Below are 26,586 nucleotides of genomic sequence, written 5' to 3' on the forward strand. Positions count from 1 at the left end.
CAGCCTGCTAGAGGGGCTCCACTGCCCTGTCTGTCTGTGTGACCTCCACGAAAAAGACATGTAGTAATCAACCTACAAATACGTGTTATTGGAATATTATAGAGAAACCATTGACATCATAATAGGAGAAAGGCATAGGCTTAATCAAATAAAAGGCAGCTATAAATTCACTTTTGGATACCAAAAACATACAATACGTCCCCATAGGAATGTATTGTTGTATTCAATTCAAGTCCCATGGCAGTGATGGCACCAGTCTATCTAGGGCAGTTTGATGAAAGGCTGAAAAGGCAGACTCTGTGGTCACAAACAGTCAATGGGTCACATCTGATCCTAGATGGCCTCAAACGGTTTGATTCAAAGGCATTTTTTTATTGAGTTTGATTACAGCAATTTAACAGTGAACTGGTCGAAAAAAAGGGGTGAGGGGAGATGGAGGGCGTAAAGTAAAACAAACAATGATCAACAACACTTCCACGGTTAAGGCAAAATAAGCTATTGGGCTATTTTACCTCTTTCATAGAAAGAATAATAGCAAGGTATGTACTTCTCTCATATTAGACATATACTCACACCTGCTGTAATGATACTCTACATTCAGTGGCTTGTATAATGTGTCATAAAACAATAGGCTAGAGTCGCCATGACAGCATCTCCTAACAACAATAACAACAAAAACTCATCCATGTGCTACATATTACTGTGAAACATAAAGAGGCCTCTTCAAATGTTCTTAACTCAGAAACCAAGTTCTCGTAAAAGATTATAGGAACATTCATTCATTTTAAGGTCTAAATGTTTGATACTTAGGCCTACCATGCAATCTATGCTGCCACCCTATAGATAGTGCAATAAGGTAAGGCAGTACAACACTCAATTACAATACAGCATTGGGTTCAGGATTAATACACACAATGGTAAGCTCCGTTTTTCCTATTTAGGTGGATCATACTGTCAAAGAAAATCAATAAAATATACTTTATGGCACTTAGCAAATAATCCTAAAGAGTAGCTGGAACATCTCCTGACCATGGGTCGGATGATCCATGTTCCTGGATGTTGCTACAAATAAATTAGTCTATATTGTGAAGGCCACCAAAGAAATGACAGAATTTACATCATCCACACATAACTCATTCGGATAGAAAAATAAAATGGACTCTGTGATTCAACATCTCATCCCATTGTCAGACGCAGAGAGGGTGAACTGTCAAAACTGAACTGTCAAACTGTTGTGCTTGCTCTTCTCCTGCTGACATTGCATTTGTCTCTTAAATATAAACGTACACAGACATCCATTCGTATGCATTGTGCTACGTAATAAAGCTCGATGTACTGTAAATGAACTACAGTATCTGATCTGTTTTCTTTCAAGAGATACCAGGGCAACATTTTACACACAAGTATGTTGATATCACTAGCCTACTTGAACATTTGCATTTCCATGTAGATTGAATAATCTATAAAGAGCCTTTTGCTTGAAAAGGTTAGGAGTAAGAAAATAAATTCTACATTGAGTATTTGGCACAAGTTTAAGCACCTTGTTCTCCGATGTATGCACAGATGGCCAGTATGGTTTGTGGTCTGTAAGATGCATTTCTGAACATATTGTTTGCTAAATAGTGTATACAGCTGTATGTGTACAGCACTAAATATGCCAGAGAGGCTAGCTATTCAAATGATATCAACACTCACTACAAAATACTACATGGAATAAGCTGCCTGAATAAATAACTGTCCTTTCTCATATACATACAATATTTCAGACAGCCACAGAGGGTTATCTTTTGAAAAAAGTGCGTCTACATCCAACTTTGTGCGTTATAAGACTATTCCACAGCAGATTCACTCTCTGCTGTGCTCTGAAGGTGCTCCCTCTTACAAATCTACAATAATATATCATATCACACACATGTGACATCACCATCAAATGCCTGCTACATCCCAAGCACATGGTGACAGTGAACACACTCAGTGCTCGCCCGCTGACAGTCAGCTGCTGTTGCCACTGACGCTGGGACTATGTGGAGGCGTCATTTCCTGATGCTCCACCAGGGGGAGCTGCTCCCTCCAGTAGGTGAAGTGGCTGTAGGTGTCGGAGCAGGGGAAGTCGGAGGAGCTGGCTCGCATCTTCAGAGGAAACACATGGTCCACCACCTCACCCAGACGCACATAGCTGAGGAGAGGAGAGGAGAGGATGGGATGGGATGGGAGGGGAGGGGATGGGAGGGGAGGGAGGAGAGGAGAGGGAGGAGGGAGGGGAGGGGAGGGAGGGGAGGGGAGGGAGGGGAGGAGAGGAGAGGAGAGGAGAGGAGAGGAGAGGAGAGGAGAGGAGAGGAGAGGAGAGGAGAGGAGAGGAGAGGAGAGGAGAGGAGACAGTAACTAAATTACATGAACATTTTCTCTAACATGATTAGGACGTCTTCACCCAGAATAGAAAAGGCAAACTGGGCTCAAGACTTACGATGAGATGTTGGTCTTGGCGTGTTCCTGTACGAGCTCGCCTTTAGGGTTGACTGTGAAGATCCTGTTCAGTGGGACCCCGACTTCTTTATAGGAGTATACATCCTGCAAATATTAGGAGCGCATGGGAACTAATATTAGAGATAACATCCATGTAAATTATCCTTTATTTAAATAGCTCCACACCCTAATATACTGTGTAAATATCCACAGTATGAGTGTTTTTAAAAGCTTTAGCTGGACAAAATTCTGTTGGCTTCAGCTGACCCAGTGTTTGAGAAATGCATGCAGTAACCGTGCAATAATTGAATCAAATCTCCAGATATGTGAAGATGTGAGTCAGATGTACCGTAGGTCTGTTGCCGAAGGCGGCGTAGAAGGGGCTGCAGGTTGGGGTAGAAGAGGTTCTTGATATCGGTGAGACACTCCACCTTGAACTTCTCTGCTTCTTCTCAATCACCTCCCTGTGAATACACACAGCATCAGTACAGCACAGCGATGCTCAAATCGCAGTATCTGCTGTGTGAGGAAGACCGACACATCGTTTTGTAATGATGGAGTGTTTGTGAAAGGCTAATTTAGAGACTGTGTGTGTGTGTGTGTGTGTGTGTGTGTGTGTGTGAGAGAGAGAGAGAGAGAGAGAGAGAGAGAGAGAGAGAGAGAGAGAGAGAGGAGAGAGAGAGAGAGAGAGAGAGAGAAGAGAGAGAGAGAGAGAGAGAGAGAGAGAGAGAGAGAGAGAGAGAGAGAGAGAGAGAGAGAGAGAGAGAGAGAGAGAGAGAGAGAGAGAGAGAGAGACCGACCTGTGCAGGGCTGAGAAGAGGCTGCTGGGGCTGAGCAGGACAGGGCCCATAGGGAGCATGGTGCCTCTCTCATTGACCCAGTGCAGGTAACCTCTGGTCATGTCAGCCATGCCGATAGCTCTCGCCGAACAGTACAGGAACTTGTAGCCATTCCTGATGGGGAGAGAGAGAGAGAGAGAAAGAGAGAGAGGGGGGGGCAGGTCAATTAGTATTATAAACTACTTGGTGGAAACAACCACAATTAATCTTACTATAAAATAGAATGTAGTATTTTAGAGGTTATTACTGGAAATTTCTGCTATTTGAGCGTTTGCCTTTGCCTGTGTGGAGTACAATATGGACAGGAATTTCTAGCAATCTGATTGGTTCCTTTGTGCCTCGAGAAATCATTTGTTGAATAGAGATTCAAACCATTTGAAGCAGCAACTCTGGTCTGCTCATTATGGTAACAAAGTAGTACTTACTGGCTGACTTTGTGGTAGAGGTGAGCGATGCCCTGGTGGGTCCAGTCTTTCCCCAGGGTGGGCAGGATGTGGCCCAGGGTATCTGACCTGAAGACAAACACAGAGAGAAGCCACATTGAGCATTGAGATATGTGAGTACAGCCGGCGCTTAAAATCTTGGAAAAGTACATTTTAAAGTAGCTACAAGTGCGCTTGCTTCAGCTTGAAAGGTTAAAAGTTGCATTTATTAGAAAGATTTTATGCAAAAAATACAGCCTAAGTCGCATCCTGACTAATCTAGACCTGGGAGGCCCTATTTGCCCAAATGAATGTCAGGTATCCGGAATGGTCACTGACGGAAAGTGGAACATCGAGTGAGCAATTCTGGGCAATAAAGTGCTTCAAATATAATTTTTTTTTAAAAGTTATCTCATGCTGCCACTTGGGGGCGCCAAAGTGCAAAGTTGCCTAGTGGTAAGAGTCTCAAAAGAAACTAAATACATAGTACCTACACATTGTCAAGTCTGAGTGTCCAAAAATGTACATGGAGGTAGTCTCTCCAAAGTACCCCAACCCACCCACCCAACAACCACACACACACCCGATCACACGCACCTCCTTGTGCACATACCTGGTGATGGTTCCATCGATGTCAGAGATAACTATCTTATCGTCCCATTTCCAGAGGTAGATGGTTCCCTGGCAGCGACAGGTTCCCTGGTACTGAGTGGTCACACTGAAGGCAACGTCGTTAGGACCCTCCTTCAACTGGAGAGACATCTGAGAGTTTTGTGGAGGAGAAAATCATTGAATAAGAGGATGTGTAACACATGGCCGCGTGGCAGCTAGTTTAAAAACTTTGAAGCACTGGATTCAGTCCAGTGGTTGAACTGCCAGTGTTCCAGTGTTCTCACCAGCTGCTCTGATGTGAGGCGGAGCGTCTTCTTATAAGACACGCCTCCCAGGTTGAGCACAGATTCTGATTGGACAGAGGAAGAGCTCTGCCTGGGGTCTTCATCACTGGAGGATGACTCTTCTTTATGTCTGCAAACACACAAGTTCAATGCAGGGTTGCTACTCCACCAACTCTTTGGGGCAAATCATTTTTCATTTCATCCTCGAATATCAAGAGATACGTTTTGATGTTCCTCACCTGTTCATGGAAGACATTTTCGCCACCTGCTCAGCAGGGCCACAGGCCCCGAGCTCAGAGACTGAATCCTACATAGAGAGACATAGTGTTCATCTATTACACTCATTGACTTTACAAATTACATGAAAAAATATGACATTAAGTAATCATTAATGGCATTTTCATATAAATAAATATTTTGCTTCTCCCTATTTGCCGAATGATTTAACAGTACTGTGATCCAGACAGTGATTCAGCCTATATATATATATCTGTATATTGATGAGACTTCAGTCCAATCAATCGGTATGAAAGAAAAAGATGATACGGTGATATTGTAGATGCAACGTACCGACTTCGTGCTGCTGTTCCTGCCTCTCCAGGAGAACCACCACCTCCCTCCTTTCTTGGGCATCTTCTCCTTCATGATGTTCTCCATCGTGGCCTGGAGCAAAGCACACACAGCCCACACAACACAACACAACACAACACAACACAACACAACACAACACAACACAACACAATAAAGACATTTAAGGAACTGAGGCAAAAACCAGACCAGAAATCAACAAACAGACTGTAACAGAACAGCGATGTGTCTGTGGTTGGAATGGTAAAATAAAGTTGTGGAGTGAGTGAAGGCATGTGGGTATGCAGTGTTTGGTAGTTTAGGAGGTTGATGGAGAAGAATGAATGAGGGAGTCATTGAAAGAGTGAGGGAGGTCAAAATTAAGAAGACAAGATAGAGAAATAGAGGAAGAGAAGCAGACAAGCAAGAGTGACAGTCCTGCGAGGAGAAAATGAGATATAGGTGTTCCTGACATACGGGGCTGTAGCCAAATGCACCAGTCAGACAACAGAGGAGAAACTCCAAGGCTGAATAAATATAACCAAAGCAAGAATACTGAACAAACGAACGGATGGATGATGGATGGATAGATGGAGTAAAGAAGGAAGGAGTGATAACATGATGGAGAGAACATAGGCCGTAGGGGAAGACAAAGTTGAACGTCAGTGCCCATGTACAACTGATTTACAAGAGCGATTCAGGGGATCTGTTCACAAGATTTCAGTGAATGCATCAGTTGATTAAGCTGTGTGTAATGTAATACGGGACAAGGTGAGAGGGATAAAGACAGTGATACACACAGTGCAGTACCAGTTTCAATCAGAAGGGGGAGTGGTATTCTATTAATATCTACAGTATGCTGTGCGTGTGTGTGTGTGTGTGTGTGTGTATCATTTTCTTACTTTTGGCAGAGGTTTCTGAAAGGCTTGCATAGCCAGCATAAGTGGAGCCGCAGTGCTCCAATTATAGTACCTGTGGGGAGATAACAAAATCTATTTATAGCAATTCCAAAAACGTAGCTAAACCACTTGGTCAGACAAATCTGCCTCATCCCCCCCTTCCTCTCTGCAGTGTTTGGCAACGAAAGCCGTACAACATACACTATTATGGTACACAGCTTAGTATTTCAACACAAACACGTGACGTACATATTAGTGACATTCTAACGGTGTGAATGTCTTACTTGGAGCCGATTTTGACTACTAGATTGGGGTCGTCGATGATGGAGGGGCACTCTGCAAACTGCTGGTAGGAGATGGCCTTCTCATGGAACTGCTCTGTAAGGGCACACACACACACGCACGCGCACAAACACACACACACACACACGCACACACACACACACACACACACACACACACACACACACACACACGCACGCGCACGCACAGACACACACACACACACACACACACACACCACACGCACACGCACACGCACACACACACACATTGCATAAAATATGTGAGTTTTCCCTCATTTCCTCACTGTCTTCCATACAGTATATGTACGATGTGTCTTGCGCCCCGCTTTTGTGTCTGCCTGAGGTGGCTCACCTTTGGTGATCTCCCTGTTGTCAGTGAGTCCTCCACACAGAGAGATGGCGATAGAGGGCAGGTCGGACATGGGGTCAAAGTTGCTGTCCACCCCGCTGTCTCCTCCAGAGCTGACCAACTGCGGGGACAGACTGGGAGAGAGACTGCAGAGGCCCGGGTCTGAGCAGCTCCTCACTACTGCTCCACTGTCACTGAAGGAGAGAGGAGGCTGGTTAGCACTGAGTGTACTAAACACACACACACGGACGCACGCACGCACACACACGCACACACACACACACACACACACACACACACACACACACACACACACACACACACACACACACACACACACTCAGTAAAGATACTGATAATACAGGGTTTATTCCACCATTATGTGTGCATGTGCGTTTCTGTGTGTGTGTGTGTGTGTGTGTGTGTGTGTGTGTGTGTGTGTGTGTGTGTGTGTGTGTGTGTCCACATACCTCTTGGGGAAATACAGTGCTGCCACTTCAGGCTCCAGCTCTGTGATGTCATCCAGGTAAATTCCATCAGAACCAAGATGGCGGCTCCTCTTGTCTGTAACGGAGCAATGACTCGAGCAAATCAATACATCGCTTCTTATTATTGCTTCTTATTGATATTTGATTGATGCATTTGACAGCTTGGGTCACTGCTTCTGGTAGTGCAAGAACTCCAATCTCCTGCCCTTTTCATATTTTCATAACTGAATTATTGAGTTCCACGCTCAAGCAGTGTGATGCATTCATTCTATTGCAAAGTATATGATTTCTACACAAAATACATTCATGAAGAAGAACCAATGACGCTACCTTTCCTCTTGGACGGAGAGTCCGTCTTGGCTTGCGGGTGAGGCACTGCGTTGCTCTCCTCCATGTCTGTCACCATAGCAGCTTCCGCTGCTCCCGTAGGCGAGGAGTCGCACACCTGCGTCTCCACCGCTATTGGCTGGGAGTCCATCGTCATGGGTTCGTCTGACTCCGCCCCGATCGTGACGACGGCCGCCTCATTGGCTGAAGTGTCTTCGTCGGGCATGAGCAGTCTGAGCGAGGACATTTCAGAGCAGGTTTCGTGCGGTTCGGACTCGTGAGGAATCACACGGAAGTGGGTGCTCTCAGACACGGGGATGGACACGGGACAGACGGCCGGTGGATCGGACTTCACTGGAAGGAAGGATGGCTGGAGAGGGAGGGGAGAGCAGGACCATACACTGACTGTGGACTGAATACAACACTGGACACTGCCAGGAAACATACAACTGGAACATACCAAAAACATATTCATTGCAAATATGAGTCTTCTGTGTGTGTGTGTGTGTGTGTGTGTGTGTGTGTGTGTGTGTGTGTGTGTGTGTATGTGTGTGTGTGTGTGTGTGTGTATGTGTGATTATCTGCATGTTTGCATGTGTGTGTATGTGCGTGTGTGTTTGTGAACATGTGTGTGGAGCTATACCTTGGATAGCGTGGCAGCCTGTGGCAGCTCCCCCCACGCCCACAGCATGGCTGGATTCTGACGGTCTGCGTCCGACGGCTTGCTCATCAGCTCAGAGTCGCTCTTGGGAGTGTGGGGACGAGACCCGCTCGGGCTGGGAGAGGAAGAGACTATGAGTAACACACAGCTTCACAGCATACAGAGTGTGTGTGTGTGTGTGTGTGTGTGTGTGTGTGTGTGTGTGTGTGTGTGTGTGTGTGTGTGTGTGTGTGTGTGTGTGTGTGTGTGTGTGTGTGTGTGTGTGTGTGTTCATTTGTGTGTCTGGTACCTCTGGATGGGGCTCCAGTCTCCGTCGGAGCGAGCGTAGACAGTCTGTTTGTAGGAGCCGCTGGCTGTTGCCTCCTCTCTGAAGACATCACGAGATGAAGGCCTGAAGCACACACACACACACACACACACACACACACACACACACACACACACACACACACACACACACACACACACACACACACACACACACACACACACACACACACACACACACACGTAAAGAAGGAGACAGAAGTAAGAGTTGTGCCCTTGACTCAACATGCATCATAGTCCAACACTTTGTTTGGATGTAGACTCCCCTCTTCATGATCATAGGCCAATAAATACAGCACTCTACCGTAGGCTTGTGTGAATGACAAAGCCTGCATGGTGCAGCGCCGCGGGAAGTAGGGGTGCCTAGATTTTTTCCCATTTTTTTTTTTTTTTTTTTTTTTTACAAATGTAATTAAAAATATTTTGCAGTGCACTATGTTCCTTTCTTGTTTAAGAATGTTTCGGGAAATGAAAATGTAGCCTATTTAAATAGAATTATCAACAATAACAATCAAGGAAGTTACATGCTTGTAGGCTAGAGAAGAAGAAGAAGCACGCATGCACGCACATGTTGTGTTGAACCAACCAACAACCAATACGAATTGTTTAATCTGGCAATAAAGAAATGTGAACTTGACATGCTATTTTAATAGCCTACTCAAAAATGCACCTCCCACTATACAGCAAAGAGAGGAGTCAATGTTTCTTGATATATGCCATTCAGATCAGAATAATTAGTCTAGTCATTAAGTTTGCTGATAATATTTCTATCATGTTAAGTCTGTGTCATGTTAACTGGTGTATTCAGAGCAAATAGGGAGATATAGAGCATTGTCATCATGCTATATATCTCCCTCTTTGCTCTGAATGAGTGAGAAAAGGAGAAAATACTGAATAATTACATCACAACAGTATCCTAATGTTAATTTAAAATGAGATGTTCCTCTAAATATGGCAAAAAAATGTAAAAAAAAACGTCCAAATTTTTTTTGGCGGGCCGCAAGTCCCTTCCTCCCAGCACCCCCTGCTTAAAATGACTTCCAGCGGCCCTGGCATGGTGTCGTTTTACAGTTGTGTATGGTAGAGTTGTAACCTGACATTGCCAGATGGGGGCGATATTGAGAGAATCGTGGTTGCGAGGTTAGTAGAGTCAGCCTATCTGTAGTAAGTTGCATTCAAGTTTAGATGTAATATAATCTCCACACACGTGCAAAGGTGCTAATCATCATCATCATCATCATCATCATCATCATCATCAGTCACTACTGAAGGCAGTTATTTGCAACTGCTGCTGAAGACATTCATCAACCACAACAACAGGACATATGGGACACGGCTCCTAATGTGTCCCTGACCTGCATACTGGACATACTCGACCGCTTTGGACTGAATACTGCACCGCACACCAGAGGCCCCTATGCACACATGTATGCACAGAATCAAACATACACACATTCACAATCACACACACACATGCACAGTCGCGCACGCACAAACTCACAATCACACACACACACGCACACGCACAGTCGTACACGCACGCACGCACGCACGCACGCACACACGCACGCACACACACACACACACACGCACACGCACACGCACACACACACACACACACACACACACACACACACAGAACCTATTTCCACTTTTCACATGTAAAGCTTTTCCTATCACATCCAGAGTTGCGGTGAAGCGAGTCTGTTCCTCGAGGCAAAAAGCATCGTGCTGACGTGAATGTTTCCATATGGCTTAGTGTGTTCTGTCAATGTGTGTGTGTGTGTGTGTGTGTGTGTGCGCGCACACACGTGCGCGCCAAGGCTGTGGCTAGAAGCTGCTCTAGAACACGTGACGACGCTGCTCTGTTGATTCTTGCCTGCCAGACCCCAATCCCATTACAGCTGCTCCCAAAGCTCATTTGTGTGATGAGAGGTTTATCTCTGTCTGCCTCGCTCTCCACCCTCTTTTTTTCATCCCTCACTCTGGCTCTTCTATCCTTTTTCTTGTCTCTTTGTTTGCACGCCATTCCCTTTAGTTATGATGTACACTTCGCCACTTTTTCCAAATCCCATCAAATCCCCCGGTTTTATCCCCAGTTGTTCTTGGCGAATTCCCCCTGCCAGGCTGTTCCGCTCAGTGCTCCACCCCCTTTGGCAATCTGGGTTGCTAGTTGTAGTCTAGCACATGCTTCCTCTGATACATGTGCAGTTGCCAGCTGCTTCTTCTCACGGGACTCGAACCTGCGACCCTCATGTTGGTAGGCAGGGAATCTACCTCTACACCATTTATTCAAATTTTTAACCCTTTTTTGGGTCTTTCTTTTGCTTTTATTTGACCTTCTCTTTCCTGTCTTTCCTCTCTCCATTCCCTTGGTTCTCACCTGGTGCTGTCCATCTCGTTGCCTTCGTCTGAGCTGATGTCGATGGTGAACATGTCGTCGTCCTCCGGGTAGTCTCCGCTCCCCTCCCTCCTCACGCTGTCTGCCCGAGCCTTCCTCCTCCTCTTCCTCCTCTTCTTCATCAGCACGGTGCCGCTGCCGCTCTCTCCGTTGCACCCCGCGGAGCCCAGGGTCTGTATGGGCGGTCCGCCGGACATCTTGCCCATGAAGGAGGCGCTCATCAGGCCGGCCCCATCTGATGAGGGGATGGGAGAGGTGGCCAGGTAGGAGGGAACCACTTCCTGTTTGGACAGGAAACAGAAAGTCAAAACAGGATGCCCTCTTTAATGCTGCCGGTAAGCGACGTGAAAGGAGAGAGGCAGAACTTTGAATATTGTCTCTCTGGCTGCCTATCTTTAACCAGATGAGCTTCATGAAGACATTAGCAACATATATTTGTATTTGGGTCGAATGTGACACGAGCATTTCTTTGAACAGGTTAAGATTACTAGAGTTATTTTGACTGTATGGTCTCTGCGGTTTGTTGGTTTCGAACATTAAACCATCAAATATTCACTCTGAAAAACAAAATATCACACCGCGACATCTTCTCTGGTATCATGCAATATCTGTAACACAAGTTCAAACTAGATTTTGCTGGCAACATGTCCGCTGGGAATACTGAAATTCTATTCCGCTGTTAGTGCTTTGCACAATCTGGGCCAAGAGTGAAAGAGTTAAACTAATGTGTGGCAGACATGTTGGCAGAAACCGGTTCCTCTGTGAGCAGAGGCGTTGAGTTCAAGAAGAACAGCCAATCCAAAAGAGCGTACGTGTGTTGTTCCCCAACTCTGGGAAAGGAGCCCGTCCCACACTCCCTCTTTCTAGGAAACGATACAGCTTTCCAGGAGGAGTAACCTACTTTCAATGCAGGGGATTGTGTGTGTGTGTGTGTGTGTGTGTGTGTGTGTGTGTGTGTGTGTGTGTGTGTGTGTGTGTGTGTGTGTGTGTGCGCACATAGATAAGTGTGCACACACTTTCTCTCCAGCAAACCATGAGAAGAGATGGTCGAAAACAATCTGCATTCTCTGTGCATGACTCACCGGAGTAATGAGCCTGACATGTCGGAGCCGAGGAAAGTGAGGGAGAGAGACAAAGAGAGAGAGAGAGAAAGAGAGAAAGAGAGAGAGAGAGAGAGAGAGACAGAAAGAGAGAGAGTGAAGCAAGAGAGATAAAGAAAAAAGAGTCTGGTTGTGTATGTGTTTGTATAGGTTTTTTGTCAATGTTTATGTCTTGTTTTTTGGTATTTCTCTTTCCTTTTAATTTTTTTTGGCTCAATAAAGAATTGATAAAAAAGAAAAAAGATGTGGAAGCAGATGATTAGTGATGTGACAGCACGACCTCACGTTTTTCCTCTCTGTGCCAAGAAACGGTTCAAAGACACAGTCTCTTCCTCCTCCTCCTTCCTCAAACGTGCCTGAGAATCTGACACCGCTCTGAGGGGAATAAATCACCCACTTCCTGTTTCACTGCGGTCCTCCAGCCTCAGTAGCTCCACGGCTTGTTTATGCTTTCTATAGCTGCTCACATCCTCTGATGCATACAATAGCATATGAACATAGCATCGTATGGTGACGTTACGATACAATAGCATATGAACATAGCATCTTATGGTAACGTTACGATACAATAGCATATGAACATAGCATCGTATGGTGACGTTACGATACAATAGCATATGAACATAGCATCTTATGGTAACGTTACGATACAATAGCATATGAACATAGCATCGTATGGTAACGTTACGATACAATAGCATATGAACATAGCATCGTATGGTGACGTTACGATACAATAGCATATGAACATAGCATCGTATGGTGACGTTACGATACAATAGCATATGAACATAGCATCTTATGGTGACGTTACGATACAATAGCATATGAACATAGCATCGTATGGTAACGTTACGATACAATAGCATATGAACATAGCATCGTATGGTGACGTTACGATACAATAGCATATGAACATAGCATCGTATGGTGACGTTACGATACAATAGCATATGAACATAGCATCGTATGGTAACGTTACGATACAACAGCATATGAACATAGCATCGTATGGTAACGTTACGATACAATAGCATATGAACATAGCATCGTATGGTGACGTTACGATACAATAGCATATGAACATAGCATCGTATGGTGACGTTACGATACAATAGCATATGAACATAGCATCGTATGGTGACGTTACGATACAATAGCATATGAACATAGCATCGTATGGTAACGTTACGATACAATAGCATATGAACATAGCATCGTATGGTGACGTTACGATACAATAGCATATGAACATAGCATCTTATGGTAACGTTACGATACAATAGCATATGAACATAGCATCGTATGGTGTCGTTACGATACAATAGCATATGAACATAGCATCTTATGGTAACGTTACGATACAATAGCATATGAACATAGCATCGTATGGTGACGTTACGATACAATAGCATATGAACATAGCATCGTATGGTGACGTTACGATACAATAGCATATGAACATAGCATCGTATGGTGACGTTACGATACAATAGCATATGAACATAGCATCTTATGGTAACGTTACGATACAATAGCATATGAACATAACATCGTATGGTAACGTTACGATACAATAGCATATGAACATAGCATCGTATGGTGACGTTACGATACAATAGCATATGAACATAGCATCGTATGGTGACGTTACGATACAATAGCATATGAACATAGCATCTTATGGTGTCGTTACGATACAACAGCATTACGAACATAGCATCGTATGGTAACGTTACGATAGAATAGCATATGAACATATCATTGTATGGTAACGTTACGATACAATAGCATATGAACATAGCATCGTATGGTAACGTTACGATACAATAGCATATGAACATATCATCGTATGGTAACGTTACGATAGAATAGCATATGAACATAGCATCGTATGGTAACGTTACGATACAATAGCATATGAACATAGCATCGTATGGTAACGTTACGATACAATAGCATATGAACATATCCTCGTATGGTAACGTTACGATACAATAGCATATGAACATAGCATCGTATGGTAACGTTACGATACAATAGCATATGAACATAGCATCGTATGGTAACGTTACGATACAACAGCATATGAACATAGCATCGTATGGTAACGTTACGATACAATAGCATATGAACATAGCATCGTATGGTAACGTTACGATACAATAGCATATGAACATAGCATCGTATGGTAACGTTACGATACAATAGCATATGAACATAGCATCGTATGGTAACGTTACGATACAATAGCATATGAACATAGCATCGTATGGTGTCGTTACGATACAACAGCATATGAACATATCATCGTATGGTAACGTTACGATACAATAGCATATGAACATAGCATCGTATGGTAACGTTACGATACAATAGCATATGAACATATGATCGTATGGTAACGTTACGATACAATAGCATATGAACATAGCATCGTATGGTAACGTTACGATACAATAGCATATGAACATAGCATCGTATGGTAACGTTACGATACAATAGCATATGAACATAGCATCGTATGGTAACGTTACGATACAATAGCATATGAACATAGCATCGTATGGTAACGTTACGATAGAATAGCATATGAACATATCATCGTATGGTAACGTTACGATACAATAGCATATGAACATATCATCGTATGGTAACGTTACGATACAACAGCATTACGAACATAGCATCGTATGGTAACGTTACGATAGAATAGCATATGAACATATCATCGTATGGTAACGTTACGATAGAATAGCATATGAACATATCATCGTATGGTAACGTTACGATACAATAGCATATGAACATATCATCGTATGGTAACGTTACGATACAATAGCATATGAACATATCATCGTATGGTAACGTTACGATACAATAGCATATGAACATAGCATCGTATGGTAACGTTACGATACAACAGCATATGAACATATCATCGTATGGTAACGTTACGATACAATAGCATATGAACATATGATCGTATGGTAACGTTACGATACAACAGCATTACGAACATAGCATCGTATGGTAACGTTACGATACAATAGCATATGAACATAGCATCTTATGGTAACGTTACGATACAATAGCATATGAACATATCATCGTATGGTAACGTTACGATACAATAGCATATGATCATAGCATCGTATGGTAACGTTACGATACAACAGCATATGAACATATCATCGTATGGTAACGTTACGATACAACAGCATATGATCATAGCATCGTATGGTAATGTTACGATACAATAGCATATGATCATAGCATCGTATGGTAACGTTACGATACAATAGCATATGATCATAGCATCGTATGGTAACGTTACGATACAATAGCATATGATCATAGCATCGTATGGTAACGTTACGATACAATAGCATATGATCATAGCATCGTATGGTAACGTTACGATACAATAGCATATGATCATAGCATCGTATGGTAACGTTACGATACAATAGCATATGATCATAGCATCGTATGGTAACGTTACGATACAACAGCATATGAACATATGATCGTATGGTAACGTTACGATACAACAGCATTACGAACATAGCATCGTATGGTAACGTTACGATACAATAGCATATGAACATATGATCGTATGGTAACGTTACGATACAATAGCATATGAACATAGCATCGTATGGTAACGTTACGATACAATAGCATATGATCATAGCATCGTATGGTAACGTTACGATACAACAGCATATGAACATATGATCGTATGGTAACGTTACGATACAACAGCATTACGAACATAGCATCGTATGGTAACGTTACGATACAATAGCATATGAACATATGATCGTATGGTAACGTTACGATACAATAGCATATGAACATAGCATCACATGGTAACGTTACGATACAATAGCATATGAACATATGATCGTATGGTAACGTTACGATACAATAGCATATGAACATATGATCGTATGGTAACGTTACGATACAATAGCATATGAACATAGCATCGTATGGTGTCGTTACGATACAATAGCATTACGAACATAGCATCGTATGGTAACGTTACGATAGAATAGCATATGAACATATCATCGTATGGTAACGTTACGATACAACAGCATATGAACATAGCATCGTATCGTAACATTCCGAACAAATCAGCTCTTTCAATTTGGATGATATAAACCTAGGAAAACCACATGGAAAAAGTTGGATCTTCAATAAGTCAACTTGCCAAGAATTGAGTTTTTATGACTTCCATGCATGTTTAAACTAAGTTATGGATGGTTTTCATGCACTTAAAAAAAGATTCCTGACTTTACAATGTTTCAACCAACTCTCTTATAGTTGAGCTACTTTACATCTAGTCTGACATAAGGGTGTGTCTTTGGCAGGAAACGGCAGTGGGGACAGCATTTAATGTAGGTCAGAAGGCACTGGCAGAGGGTTGCTAAATGCTTCATTCAAGACTCACATTCACTACTGAATAGAGAGGAATGCTGTTCAGCAGAGCAAAGGGAAACTTCTTGGAAACGTCTTGCCCTCTGTGCCAAGTCTGTACACTGAGGGACCTTGTTCAAACTACGACAGTGTAGAGAGGTAAACAATGGGTGTGTGGGGACTTTCTGCGTATCGAGGAGGTGGAGCCAGGTGTGTGTTTTCATTTGAACCAGGTTTTCATTTGAAAACATTCAAAGTGTTACACTTTACCTACTTTACTCCCCTAAAAGACTCAGAGCCAACTCACAAATAGCACTATCTTCTCTGTTTTTCACCTGTTGTCTCACACAGCAACTCCTGGTTAGGAGCTACAATAAGTTACTTATTAGGACTAGGAGCATTTTTTTTTCCTGATGCCCCCCATTTTCTCCCCAATTGTACTTGGCCAATTTCCCCCCCTGCTGCCCCGGTCGCTGCTCCACCCTCTGATGATCTGGGGAGAGCTGTAGACTAGCATCATGCTTCCTCCGACACATGCACAGTTTGCCAGCCGCTTCTTTTCACTCTAGACTCAGCCCTCAGTCTTAATCCGTTTCACTCCTGTAAGACTGAGAATATTACTATTTAAATCTTTGCATAACGTTAGGTGGCGCTGTTGGAAGCCTTGCATCGGAGAACCAATCATGAGTGTTGTGGGCGGGCCTGCTTTCTGGGGGCAGTTCTCATGCAGAACCGGTGTCTCGCAAAACACCGTCGCATTTGCGGAGAAACATATTAATCACTTAGAAACAAACATAACCTGTTAATAGGACATGTTTCATCCGGCCCCGGCGGCTAGAGGTCTTTCCCCCAGCGATAAACCCGACTCCCGAGGCTAACGTTTCAGAGCCTGCTGATGACTCACAGTAGCAAGCGGACCACTTCCGGGTAGGGAAAATTATTGTAAAATAAACCACAGCTATAAATTTTGTTTGGAGCATATCAGCTTCATGCTCTGTGTTAGGACTATGATAAATGGCATTGCCGCTACCAAATAAAATTCTAATAATAAATGTAGGCGTGTCTGCTGCCAGCGGTTCTCGCCGGGCTCGAAGAGACAGGTTCTGACGCTCCCAGACGTTCTCCCAAACGTCTGGGAGCCGCGACTACTTTTCACCTGACAACGGGGAGCTTCACCGGCAGGACCGACCAGGCGCTAGTGCAGGAGCAAAACTTTTGAAATCAAATCCATTCAAATCCATCTTGCGTTCTACCAAAACCCTGACGCCATTTGGCCTTCTTCCCCCCCCCCCCGATTTTTGATCCCATTTTTATCCCCCATTAGTGCTATTTAATTTATTTATCCTGGTTGCTGCTCCACCCTCTGTCGATCTGGGGAGAGCCAAAACTGGCTCCATGCTTCCTCCGAGACATGGGCAGTTAGCCAGCCGCTTCTTTTCACCTGACAGGGGAAGCTTCACCGGTAGCACATAGCACGTGGGAGGTTCACGCTATTCCAACCAGTTCCCCTCCCTCTGAACAGGCGCCCTTAACGACCAGAGGAGGAACCACATTAGCAACCATGATATTGCATGTTTTGGTGAAGGGGGTTCCTATATGAAGGAAACCCCCGGGAGGCACGGGGAGAACATGCAAACTCCACACAGAAAGGCCCTTTTGACGACCCCACCCGGGCGGTGGGCACTCGAGGACATGCGGACGGGCACGCATTCCTTCATTTGGCCTTCTTTATCCCTGCTAATGTGAAGCATTTATTTCTATACCTGATCATTTTCTGTTTCCTGGACAAAGAATGCCTCTCCATTGTCCCCCAGCTTCATTTGGAGATCCACTGGTTCCCCATTGATCTCTATGTCCACCTGGAGGAGACAGAGGAGAGAAATGAGAGGAGAAGAAATGAGAGGAGAGGACAGGAGATGAGAAGATCTTGCCTCATCAGTCCCCAAGGATCTACAAGAATACACACTCTGAAGAAAAGAAAAACAAATCAAGCAAGCCAGAACTTCACACCTCCCTCCCACACAAACACTGCTGTCTTTCATCTCCTCACCACTTTCTCTTTGGAGCGGAGGACGCCCATCTTCCCGAAGCGAACGTGGAAGGGCGAGCACTGCAGGGTGCCATCGGGCTGCTGCACTACGATGACGTCGATGCAGCCGGACAGGGTGGCGGGGTTCAGCCCCCGGTACAGCTCCTTGACCTGGACAAACACCTGGCCCGCCAACTGGCCCACGTAGTTCATGGTCTGACGGGTCTGATGGAGGGAAAGGGGGGAATAAAACAGGAAAATAAGAGACAGAAGCAGGAAATAAATTATTGATTCATTCGCAAGCGCAAACTGCAAGTACAACGCATACGGTCATCATTCAAGGAATCATTACGCTAAAAGCAACAGTGCAGTGAGGCTGAAATCGAATGCTGCCAGTAGATTCCACTTTACTAATACAGACAACCACACAGACATAACGGCGCCTCACACCTCGCTCAACCTTGAAAGGATGAGGTGTTTACGAACTGCCACCTGCTGCCACCTTCAGTCTGTCACTCAAACCGCTGATGACGTATGAGCTGCCATAACTGTCCGGCGTCAATGGAGTGAAATAACTGATCTGAGGTCAGTTTCTGAATGGCACCATTGCTAAGTGGACAGGGAAGCTGATTCCTATTCAGTGGTCAAGGCGGGTACAGTACATTTCACCCTGGATACTGCAGGACAGTCTGTGGCCTACATAGTGTAGGAAGAACCTGCTCCTACCTTGACCCCCCACCCCCCCCACCCACCCCTTCCTGCCCCCTTCCAGATAATTCCGGAAATCCTCTCCAACTGTTTTCCATTCACAGCAAAACTGGGCCCCAGAGGTCAAAGGTGAAGCACAGTTAGACCAATCAGCACTGAAGGCGATATCAGAACTTGGCATGGTGTTGATGGGCTGATTTAAACCAAAGGTGTAATGAGATCATCTAAAGCAGGGGTTCCCAACCTTTTTTGTCCCAAGTAGATACATGAAAAAAAAAGTCACGGACCAGTTGTCAATTTTAATGGTTTTAGTTACATACATATATATTTACTTACCAGGTGGCGACAAAGGGTAAACAACAGCCTTTTGTGTTTTACTGTATGTAGCCTAAGCCTACAGTATTTATGTTTTTGTTTAAACTACAAACATAAATAAACGTCAACTTGAAACTATGTTTCAACTAGCACACAGCCTATAATTTTATAGCCTATGTTTATTATTATTATTATTATTATTATTATTATTATTATTATTATTATTATTATTATTATTATTTTTTTTTTTTTTTACCAGGCTCGCGGCCCGGTACCAAATGCGTTTCGGCTCGGTACCAGACCGCAGCCCGGTGGTTGGGGACCACTGATCTAAAGGGCCTAGGCAAAGTTTTCAGAGACAACGGAGATGGTTTCTTCTGGGACGCCGTGAATGTTAGGGTGCTGGAAAGGGTCAAGGATACTGTTGCAAACACTAGCCTTAGACTCTGGCTTAGACTCTAAGGCTAGTGTGTGCAACAGTATCTAAGGCAGTGATACTCAACATGCGGCCCGGGGGCCAGATGCGGCCCGCGACAGGGTGCAGAGTGGCCCCCAGCCATTTTCTAATAATTTCATGTTAGTTTTCATTGTGAGAGAGTGTGTGGGCGAGAAGAGAGCAGGGGGAGGGAGGAGGTGGGGAGAGAGTTGGAAATGTGGGAGAGGAGAGAGCGTATGGAAGAGTATGGGAGTATAGAGAGAGTATGGGAGACTATGGCTTGACAATAATAATAATAATATTATTATTACAATAATAGTAACAAAACATAACACAAAGGGGTTGAACAAATTGAATTTCATGTAGGTCAGTCCCATAAATAAATCACACACACACACACACACACACACACACACACACACACACACACACACACACACACACACACACACACACACACACACACACACACACACACACACACACACACACACACACTTCACTCAGGCTGCAATATTTTGTTTTCTCACACTTTATATAAATACTCCTACACATATAAATACACCTCATACACATTCCTGTTTCTGAGCCAAGAGGGGTTTGCTATCTAGCCAACAGCTTTCATGGTGAAGCTTCAAAAACAGCTGGAACAGATCAGGGTGTTTTGTTCTCTTTGATAAGGACTTGAAAAGTCATCACGGTTTGAGCTCTTAACTTAACGCCACGCAAACGCATGCATTTCATTCCTGTCTCTATTTCTGTCTGTCACGTTCTCAAAATCCACTGCACCTAAAATAAAGATTTGAAGATGTTTCACAACTCATTCGAACGACTTCAGTTCTTTCTCATTTAATCCTATTTTTGTCCTGCTCAAAGATCACTAGAGCAGTGGTTCTCAAATGGGGGTCCGTGGACCCCCAGGGGTCCTTGGGGGTGTTCCAGGGGGTCCCCAGCCAAAAGGGCGGTAATTTATTTGCGCTATAATTCCATTCATAAGTAACACAATGACTATTTTGGACATGGGTTTTATACACTTTCTGGACCGTGGGACAAAATCCTATCAAATGGGGGTCAGTGGTCTAATTTTTGTCAGTTTAGGGGTCCTTCATGTGAACAAATTTGAGAACCACTGCACTAGAGCATCCACACACAAAAAAGAAAAAAAATGCAATACAAATATGACTGCCACACGTCTCTGTTATATAGTTAGCAGGTACAGATAAACTTCTCTTACTACAAACAGTCTTGGGCAAGCAAGTGGAATTTTTATGTATTTTTGCCTATATTTAGCTTAAAGCGTAAGCAGCCTGGTAAGTAAATAAATGTTATTCAAGTCATTTTAACTGTGAACTGATGATTGCTCAATGCAAAGAGGGTGTCAGCCACCAGCCAGCTTGATAAAGGCTTTCACCGCATCAGCACTGGTGTGGCATCAAGCATATCTTCTGTGATATATCAATACATATGAGAAGCCAAATATTGTGCGCACCCAATGCAAAATCTACTGACTTCATGCTCCAAACGGAAAAAGAAAATAGATTTGATCATTGCTGCTGCCGAGTTGTCAATCAGATTCTTTAGGTTTCTGTGATGCAAACACCACCCTCAGTGGATGAGTATGAGGTTCAGAAGTGATGATGTGCCATTCCCTCAGACGGTGGTGTGTGTGAGGCAGAGAAGGAGGTGGGGAGGGAGGGGGGGGTCGGTGGTGTGTGTGAGGCAGAGAAGGAGGTGGGGAGGGGGGGGTCGGTGGTGTGTGTGAGGCAGAGAAGGAGGTGGGGAGGGGGGGGGGGTCGGTGGTGTGTGTGAGGCAGAGAAGGAGGTGGGGAGGGGGGGGGGTCGGTGGTGTGTGTGAGGCAGAGAAGGAGGTGGGGAGGGGGGGGGGGTCGGTGGTGTGTGTGAGGCAGAGAAGGAGGTGGGGGGGGTCGGAGGTGTGTGTGAGGCAGAGAAGGAGGTGGGGAGGGGGGGGGGGGGTCGGTGGTGTGTGTGAGGCAGAGAAGGAGGTGGGGGGTGGGGGGTCGGAGGTGTGTGTGAGGCAGAGAAGGAGGTGGGGAGGGGGGGTCGGTGGTGTGTGTGAGGCAGAGGAGGTGGGGAGGGGGGGGGGTCGTGGTGTGTGTGAGGCAGAGAAGGAGGTGGGGAGGGGGGGGGGGGTCGTGGTGTGTGTGAGGCAGAGAAGGAGGTGGGGAGGGGGGGGGTCGTGGTGTGTGTGAGGCAGAGAAGGAGGTGGGGAGGGAGGGGGGGGTCGTGGTGTGTGTGAGGCAGAGAAGGAGGTGGGGAGGGGTCGTGGTGTGTGTGAGGCAGAGAAGGAGGTGGGGAGGGGGGTCGGTTTAGTGTGTGAGGCAGAGAAGGAGGTGGGGAGGGGGGGGGGGGGTCGGTGGTGTGTGTGAGGCAGAGAAGGAGGTGGGGAGGGGGGGGGGTCGGTGGTGTGTGTGAGGCAGAGAAGGAGGTGGGGAGGGGGGGGGGGGTCGGTGGTGTGTGTGAGGCAGAGAAGGAGGTGGGGAGGGGGGGGGGGGTCGGTGGTGTGTGTGAGGCAGAGAAGGAGGTGGGGAGGGGGGGGGGTCGGTGGTGTGTGTGAGGCAGAGAAGGAGGTGGGGAGGGGGGGGGGGGTCGGTGGTGTGTGTGAGGCAGAGAAGGAGGTGGGGAGGGGGGGGGGTCGGTGGTGTGTGTGAGGCAGAGAAGGAGGTGGGGGGTGGGGGGGGTCGGAGGTGTGTGTGAGGCAGAGAAGGAGGTGGGGAGGGGGGGTCGGTGGTGTGTGTGAGGCAGAGGAGGTGGGGAGGGGGGGGGGGTCGTGGTGTGTGTGAGGCAGAGAAGGAGGTGGGGAGGGGGGGGGGGTCGTGGTGTGTGTGAGGCAGAGAAGGAGGTGGGGAGGGGTCGGTGGTGTGTGTGAGGCAGAGAAAGAGGTGGGGAGGGGGGGGGGTCGGAGGTGTGTGTGAGGCAGAGAAGGAGGTGGGGAGGGGGGGGGGGGTCGGTGGTGTGTGTGAGGCAGAGAAGGAGGTGGGGAGGGGGGGGGGTCGGTGGTGTGTGTGAGGCAGAGAAGGAGGTGGGGAGGGGGGGGGGGGGTCGGTGGTGTGTGTGAGGCAGAGAAGGAGGTGGGGAGGGGGGGGGGGTCGGTGGTGTGTGTGAGGCAGAGAAGGAGGTGGGGGGTGGGGGGGGTCGGAGGTGTGTGTGAGGCAGAGAAGGAGGTGGGGAGGGGGGGGGGTCGGTGGTGTGTGTGAGGCAGAGAAGGAGGTGGGGGGTGGGGGGGGTCGGAGGTGTGTGTGAGGCAGAGAAGGAGGTGGGGAGGGGGGGGGGTCGGTGGTGTGTGTGAGGCAGAGAAGGAGGTGGGGGGTGGGGGGGGTCGGAGGTGTGTGTGAGGCAGAGAAGGAGGTGGGGAGGGGGGGTCGGTGGTGTGTGTGAGGCAGAGGAGGTGGGGAGGGGGGGGGGGTCGTGGTGTGTGTGAGGCAGAGAAGGAGGTGGGGAGGGGGGGGGGGTCGTGGTGTGTGTGAGGCAGAGAAGGAGGTGGGGAGGGGGGGGGGTCGTGGTGTGTGTGAGGCAGAGAAGGAGGTGGGGAGGGGGGGGGGGGGTCGTGGTGTGTGTGAGGCAGAGAAGGAGGTGGGGAGGGGGGTCGGTTTAGTGTGTGAGGCAGAGAAGGAGGTGGGGAGGGAGGGGGGGGGTCGGTGGTGTGTGTGAGGCAGAGAAGGAGGTGGGGAGGGGGGGGTCGGTGGTGTGTGTGAGGCAGAGAAGGAGGTGGGGAGGGGGGGGGGGGTGTGAGGCATTGAAAGAGGTGGGGAGTGGGGGGGGTCGGTGGTGTGTGTGAGGCAGAGAAGGAGGTGGGGAGGGGGGGGGGTCGGTGGTGTGTGTGAGGCAGAGAAGGAGGTGGGGAGGGAGGGGGGGGTCGGTGGTGTGTGTGAGGCAGAGAGGAGGTGGGGAGGGAGGGGGGGGTCGGTGGTGTGTGTGAGGCAGAGAAGGAGGTGGGGAGGGGGGGGGGGGGTCGGTGGTGAGTGTGAGGCAGAGAAGGAGGTGGGGAGGGGGGGGGGGTCGGTGGTGTGTGTGAGGCAGAGAAGGAGGTGGGGAAGGGGGGGAGGTGGTGTGTGTGAGGCAGAGAAGGAGGTGGGGAGGGGGGGGGGTCGGAGGTGTGTGTGAGGCAGAGAAGGAGGTGGGGGGGGTCGGTGGTGTGTGTGAGGCAGAGAAGGAGGTGGGGAGGGAGGGGGGGGTCGGTGGTGTGTGTGAGGCAGAGAAGGAGGTGGGGGGGGTCGGTGGTGTGTGTGAGGCAGAGAAGGAGGTGGGGAGGGAGGGGGGGGTCGGTGGTGTGTGTGAGGCAGAGAAGGAGGTGGGGAGGGGTCGGTGGTGAGTGTGAGGCAGAGAAGGAGGTGGGGAGGGGGGGGGGGTCGGTGGTGTGTGTGAGGCAGAGAAGGAGGTGGGGAGGGAGGGGGGGGTCGGTGGTGTGTGTGAGGCAGAGAAGGAGGTGGGGAGGGGGGGGGGGTCGGTGGTGAGTGTGAGGCAGAGAAGGAGGTGGGGAGGGGGGGGGGGTCGGTGGTGTGTGTGAGGCAGAGAAGGAGGTGGGGAGGGAGGGGGGGGTCGGTGGTGTGTGTGAGGCAGAGAAGGAGGTGGGGAGGGGGGAGGGGTCGGTAGTGAGTGTGAGGCAGAGAAGGAGGTGGGGAGGGGGGGGGGGGTCGGTGGTGTGTGTGAGGCAGAGAAGGAGGTGGGGAGGGGTCGGTGGTGTGTGTGAGGCAGAGAAAGAGGTGGGGAGGGGGGGGGGTCGGAGGTGTGTGTGAGGCAGAGAAGGAGGTGGGGAGGGGGGGGGGGTCGGTGGTGTGTGTGAGGCAGAGAAGGAGGTGGGGAGGGGGGAGGGGTCGGTGGTGAGTGTGAGGCAGAGAAGGAGGTGGGGAGGGGGGAGGGGTCGGTAGTGAGTGTGAGGCAGAGAAGGAGGTGGGGAGGGAGGGGGGGGTCGGTGGTGTGTGTGAGGCAGAGAAGGAGGTGGGGAGGGGTCGGTGGTGTGTGTGAGGCAGAGAAAGAGGTGGGGAGGGGGGGGGGGGTCGGAGGTGTGTGTGAGGCAGAGAAGGAGGTGGGGAGGGGGGGGGGGTCGGTGGTGTGTGTGAGGCAGAGAAGGAGGTGGGGAGGGGGGGGGGGGGTCGGAGGTGTGTGTGAGGCAGAGAAGGAGGTGGGGAGTGGGGGTCTGACCTTCAGCCAGTTGGCAGTTGGCCTGAAAGACGTCTACAGCACCAGGGAAGATAGGGATGGATCGATGCCAACGTGCCCATCCTCTCGGAGCCTGTGCGGGCCAGTAGAGGAGCCCCCGGCTCTCTTACTAAAGCACATGGTCTCTCTCAGTTTAGGGATAATAACATGATGACGCCTCAGAATCTGAGCAGCAGCTAGTCTACTCGGTACCATGATGCCTTCACCATGTTACATTTATTAGTTTCATTCCTCAATGAGGCTGTGCACTGCCAGCTGATTTTGAAATCTGAATGCAGGTGGGCTGTTTGTGTGGTTTCAGAAGCACACGGTGCAGCAGAGTAAACTTCCCCCTCAACAGATTCTCACGTCAGACAAAGCAGAAAGAGGAACAGTGTGTCACAACAACACTGACGCCAGCTTGGTAATAGTTACGACAGATAAAACAGCACCCATGAGCATTACAAAACCCATTGAGAAATCACAAGTAAATGACCTGTGCTTCACTTAACTATAGTCTCATAGATTTACAAGCTGCAAGTATGAAGATTTCCTTTGCACATGAATCAGGTTGGGTTCACTCAGATAGATGATGTCTTGCAACTGAGGCTTTAATTTTCACTATGAGTCTTCATTTTAAATCTCAGTCTTAGATTAATTCGCATAGGCATTATAATAGCCTACATAAGCCTTACAAAACACTTTTCCCAGTCAAAGCTCTATGGAAAGACATATAGAAAAGACCCAGTAGTTGATGATAGTAGGTGACTGAATCTTACTATAAATGTCAAATTTAAGTGATGAATCATCAGTTTACATTACAATAAATGTAGCAAAAAGAAGAGCCATAGCTGTGGAAATAAACAACTAGACGACCCAATAATATGTTGGCGAATAAATTATGGCTTAGATAGCCTACTATGATAACATCAATGAACAAAATGATGAATGATAAATGACTATAGCCTACCGCCCAGGTAGGATAGTATTGAAAATAGTTTGACAGACATATTGGACAGCTGAGTGAGTCCATTTAAATAGCCGCCCATTTCATCAAACAGACAGATGCAGCAAAATGACAAAAAACAACAACCCTACCTTCTAAGCAGGACAAGTTGATAGTCTTCTTCACCAACACACCGAGACTGTCGTATGAATGACAACAATAGACACGGACATCATAGAAACTACACCTCGCTGTCTTCGCCTGTCAGCAGCAGCAGCAGCAGCAGCACATAGTGACTATTTTAAGCGCAATATTGACATTCTCTCTCTCTCTCTCTCTCTCTCTCTCTCTCTCTCGCTCTCTCTCTCTCTCTCGCTCGCGCTCTCTCTCTCTCTCTCTCTCTCTCTCTCTCTCTCTCTCGGAGCCTTTCGAGCGATGACATCACGTGCACGCAAAGCCAGGCTGCTGACCAATCAGCATTGAGTTGTTCCGTTGTTAAACGCAGCGCTGGAGCTGCTGCCAC

The 26,586-nt window shown here is 47.1% G+C and overlaps 1 protein-coding gene across 1 annotated transcript; it reads right to left on the reverse strand.

The window, feature by feature from the left end:
- Positions 1 to 405: 405 nt before the first annotated feature.
- LOC310782670 (phosphatidate phosphatase LPIN1-like) lies at positions 406 to 26,314 on the reverse strand. Its single transcript, XM_083643384.1, is given in 22 exon segments — positions 406 to 2,176; positions 2,465 to 2,568; positions 2,813 to 2,845; positions 2,847 to 2,908; positions 2,911 to 2,927; positions 3,264 to 3,416; positions 3,728 to 3,814; positions 4,338 to 4,486; positions 4,621 to 4,750; positions 4,860 to 4,927; positions 5,191 to 5,283; positions 6,090 to 6,159; positions 6,371 to 6,464; positions 6,744 to 6,934; positions 7,211 to 7,304; positions 7,559 to 7,925; positions 8,199 to 8,331; positions 8,506 to 8,607; positions 10,927 to 11,225; positions 18,236 to 18,331; positions 18,523 to 18,726; positions 26,216 to 26,314. Coding segments are annotated over 21 exon segments (2,718 nt in total). The 5' UTR covers positions 18,715 to 18,726; positions 26,216 to 26,314; the 3' UTR covers positions 406 to 1,992.
- Positions 26,315 to 26,586: the final 272 nt, after the last annotated feature.

Source organism: Poromitra crassiceps, assembly GCF_964638095.1.
Source record: "Poromitra crassiceps genome assembly, chromosome: 9".
Taxonomy (NCBI): domain Eukaryota; kingdom Metazoa; phylum Chordata; class Actinopteri; order Beryciformes; family Melamphaidae; genus Poromitra; species Poromitra crassiceps.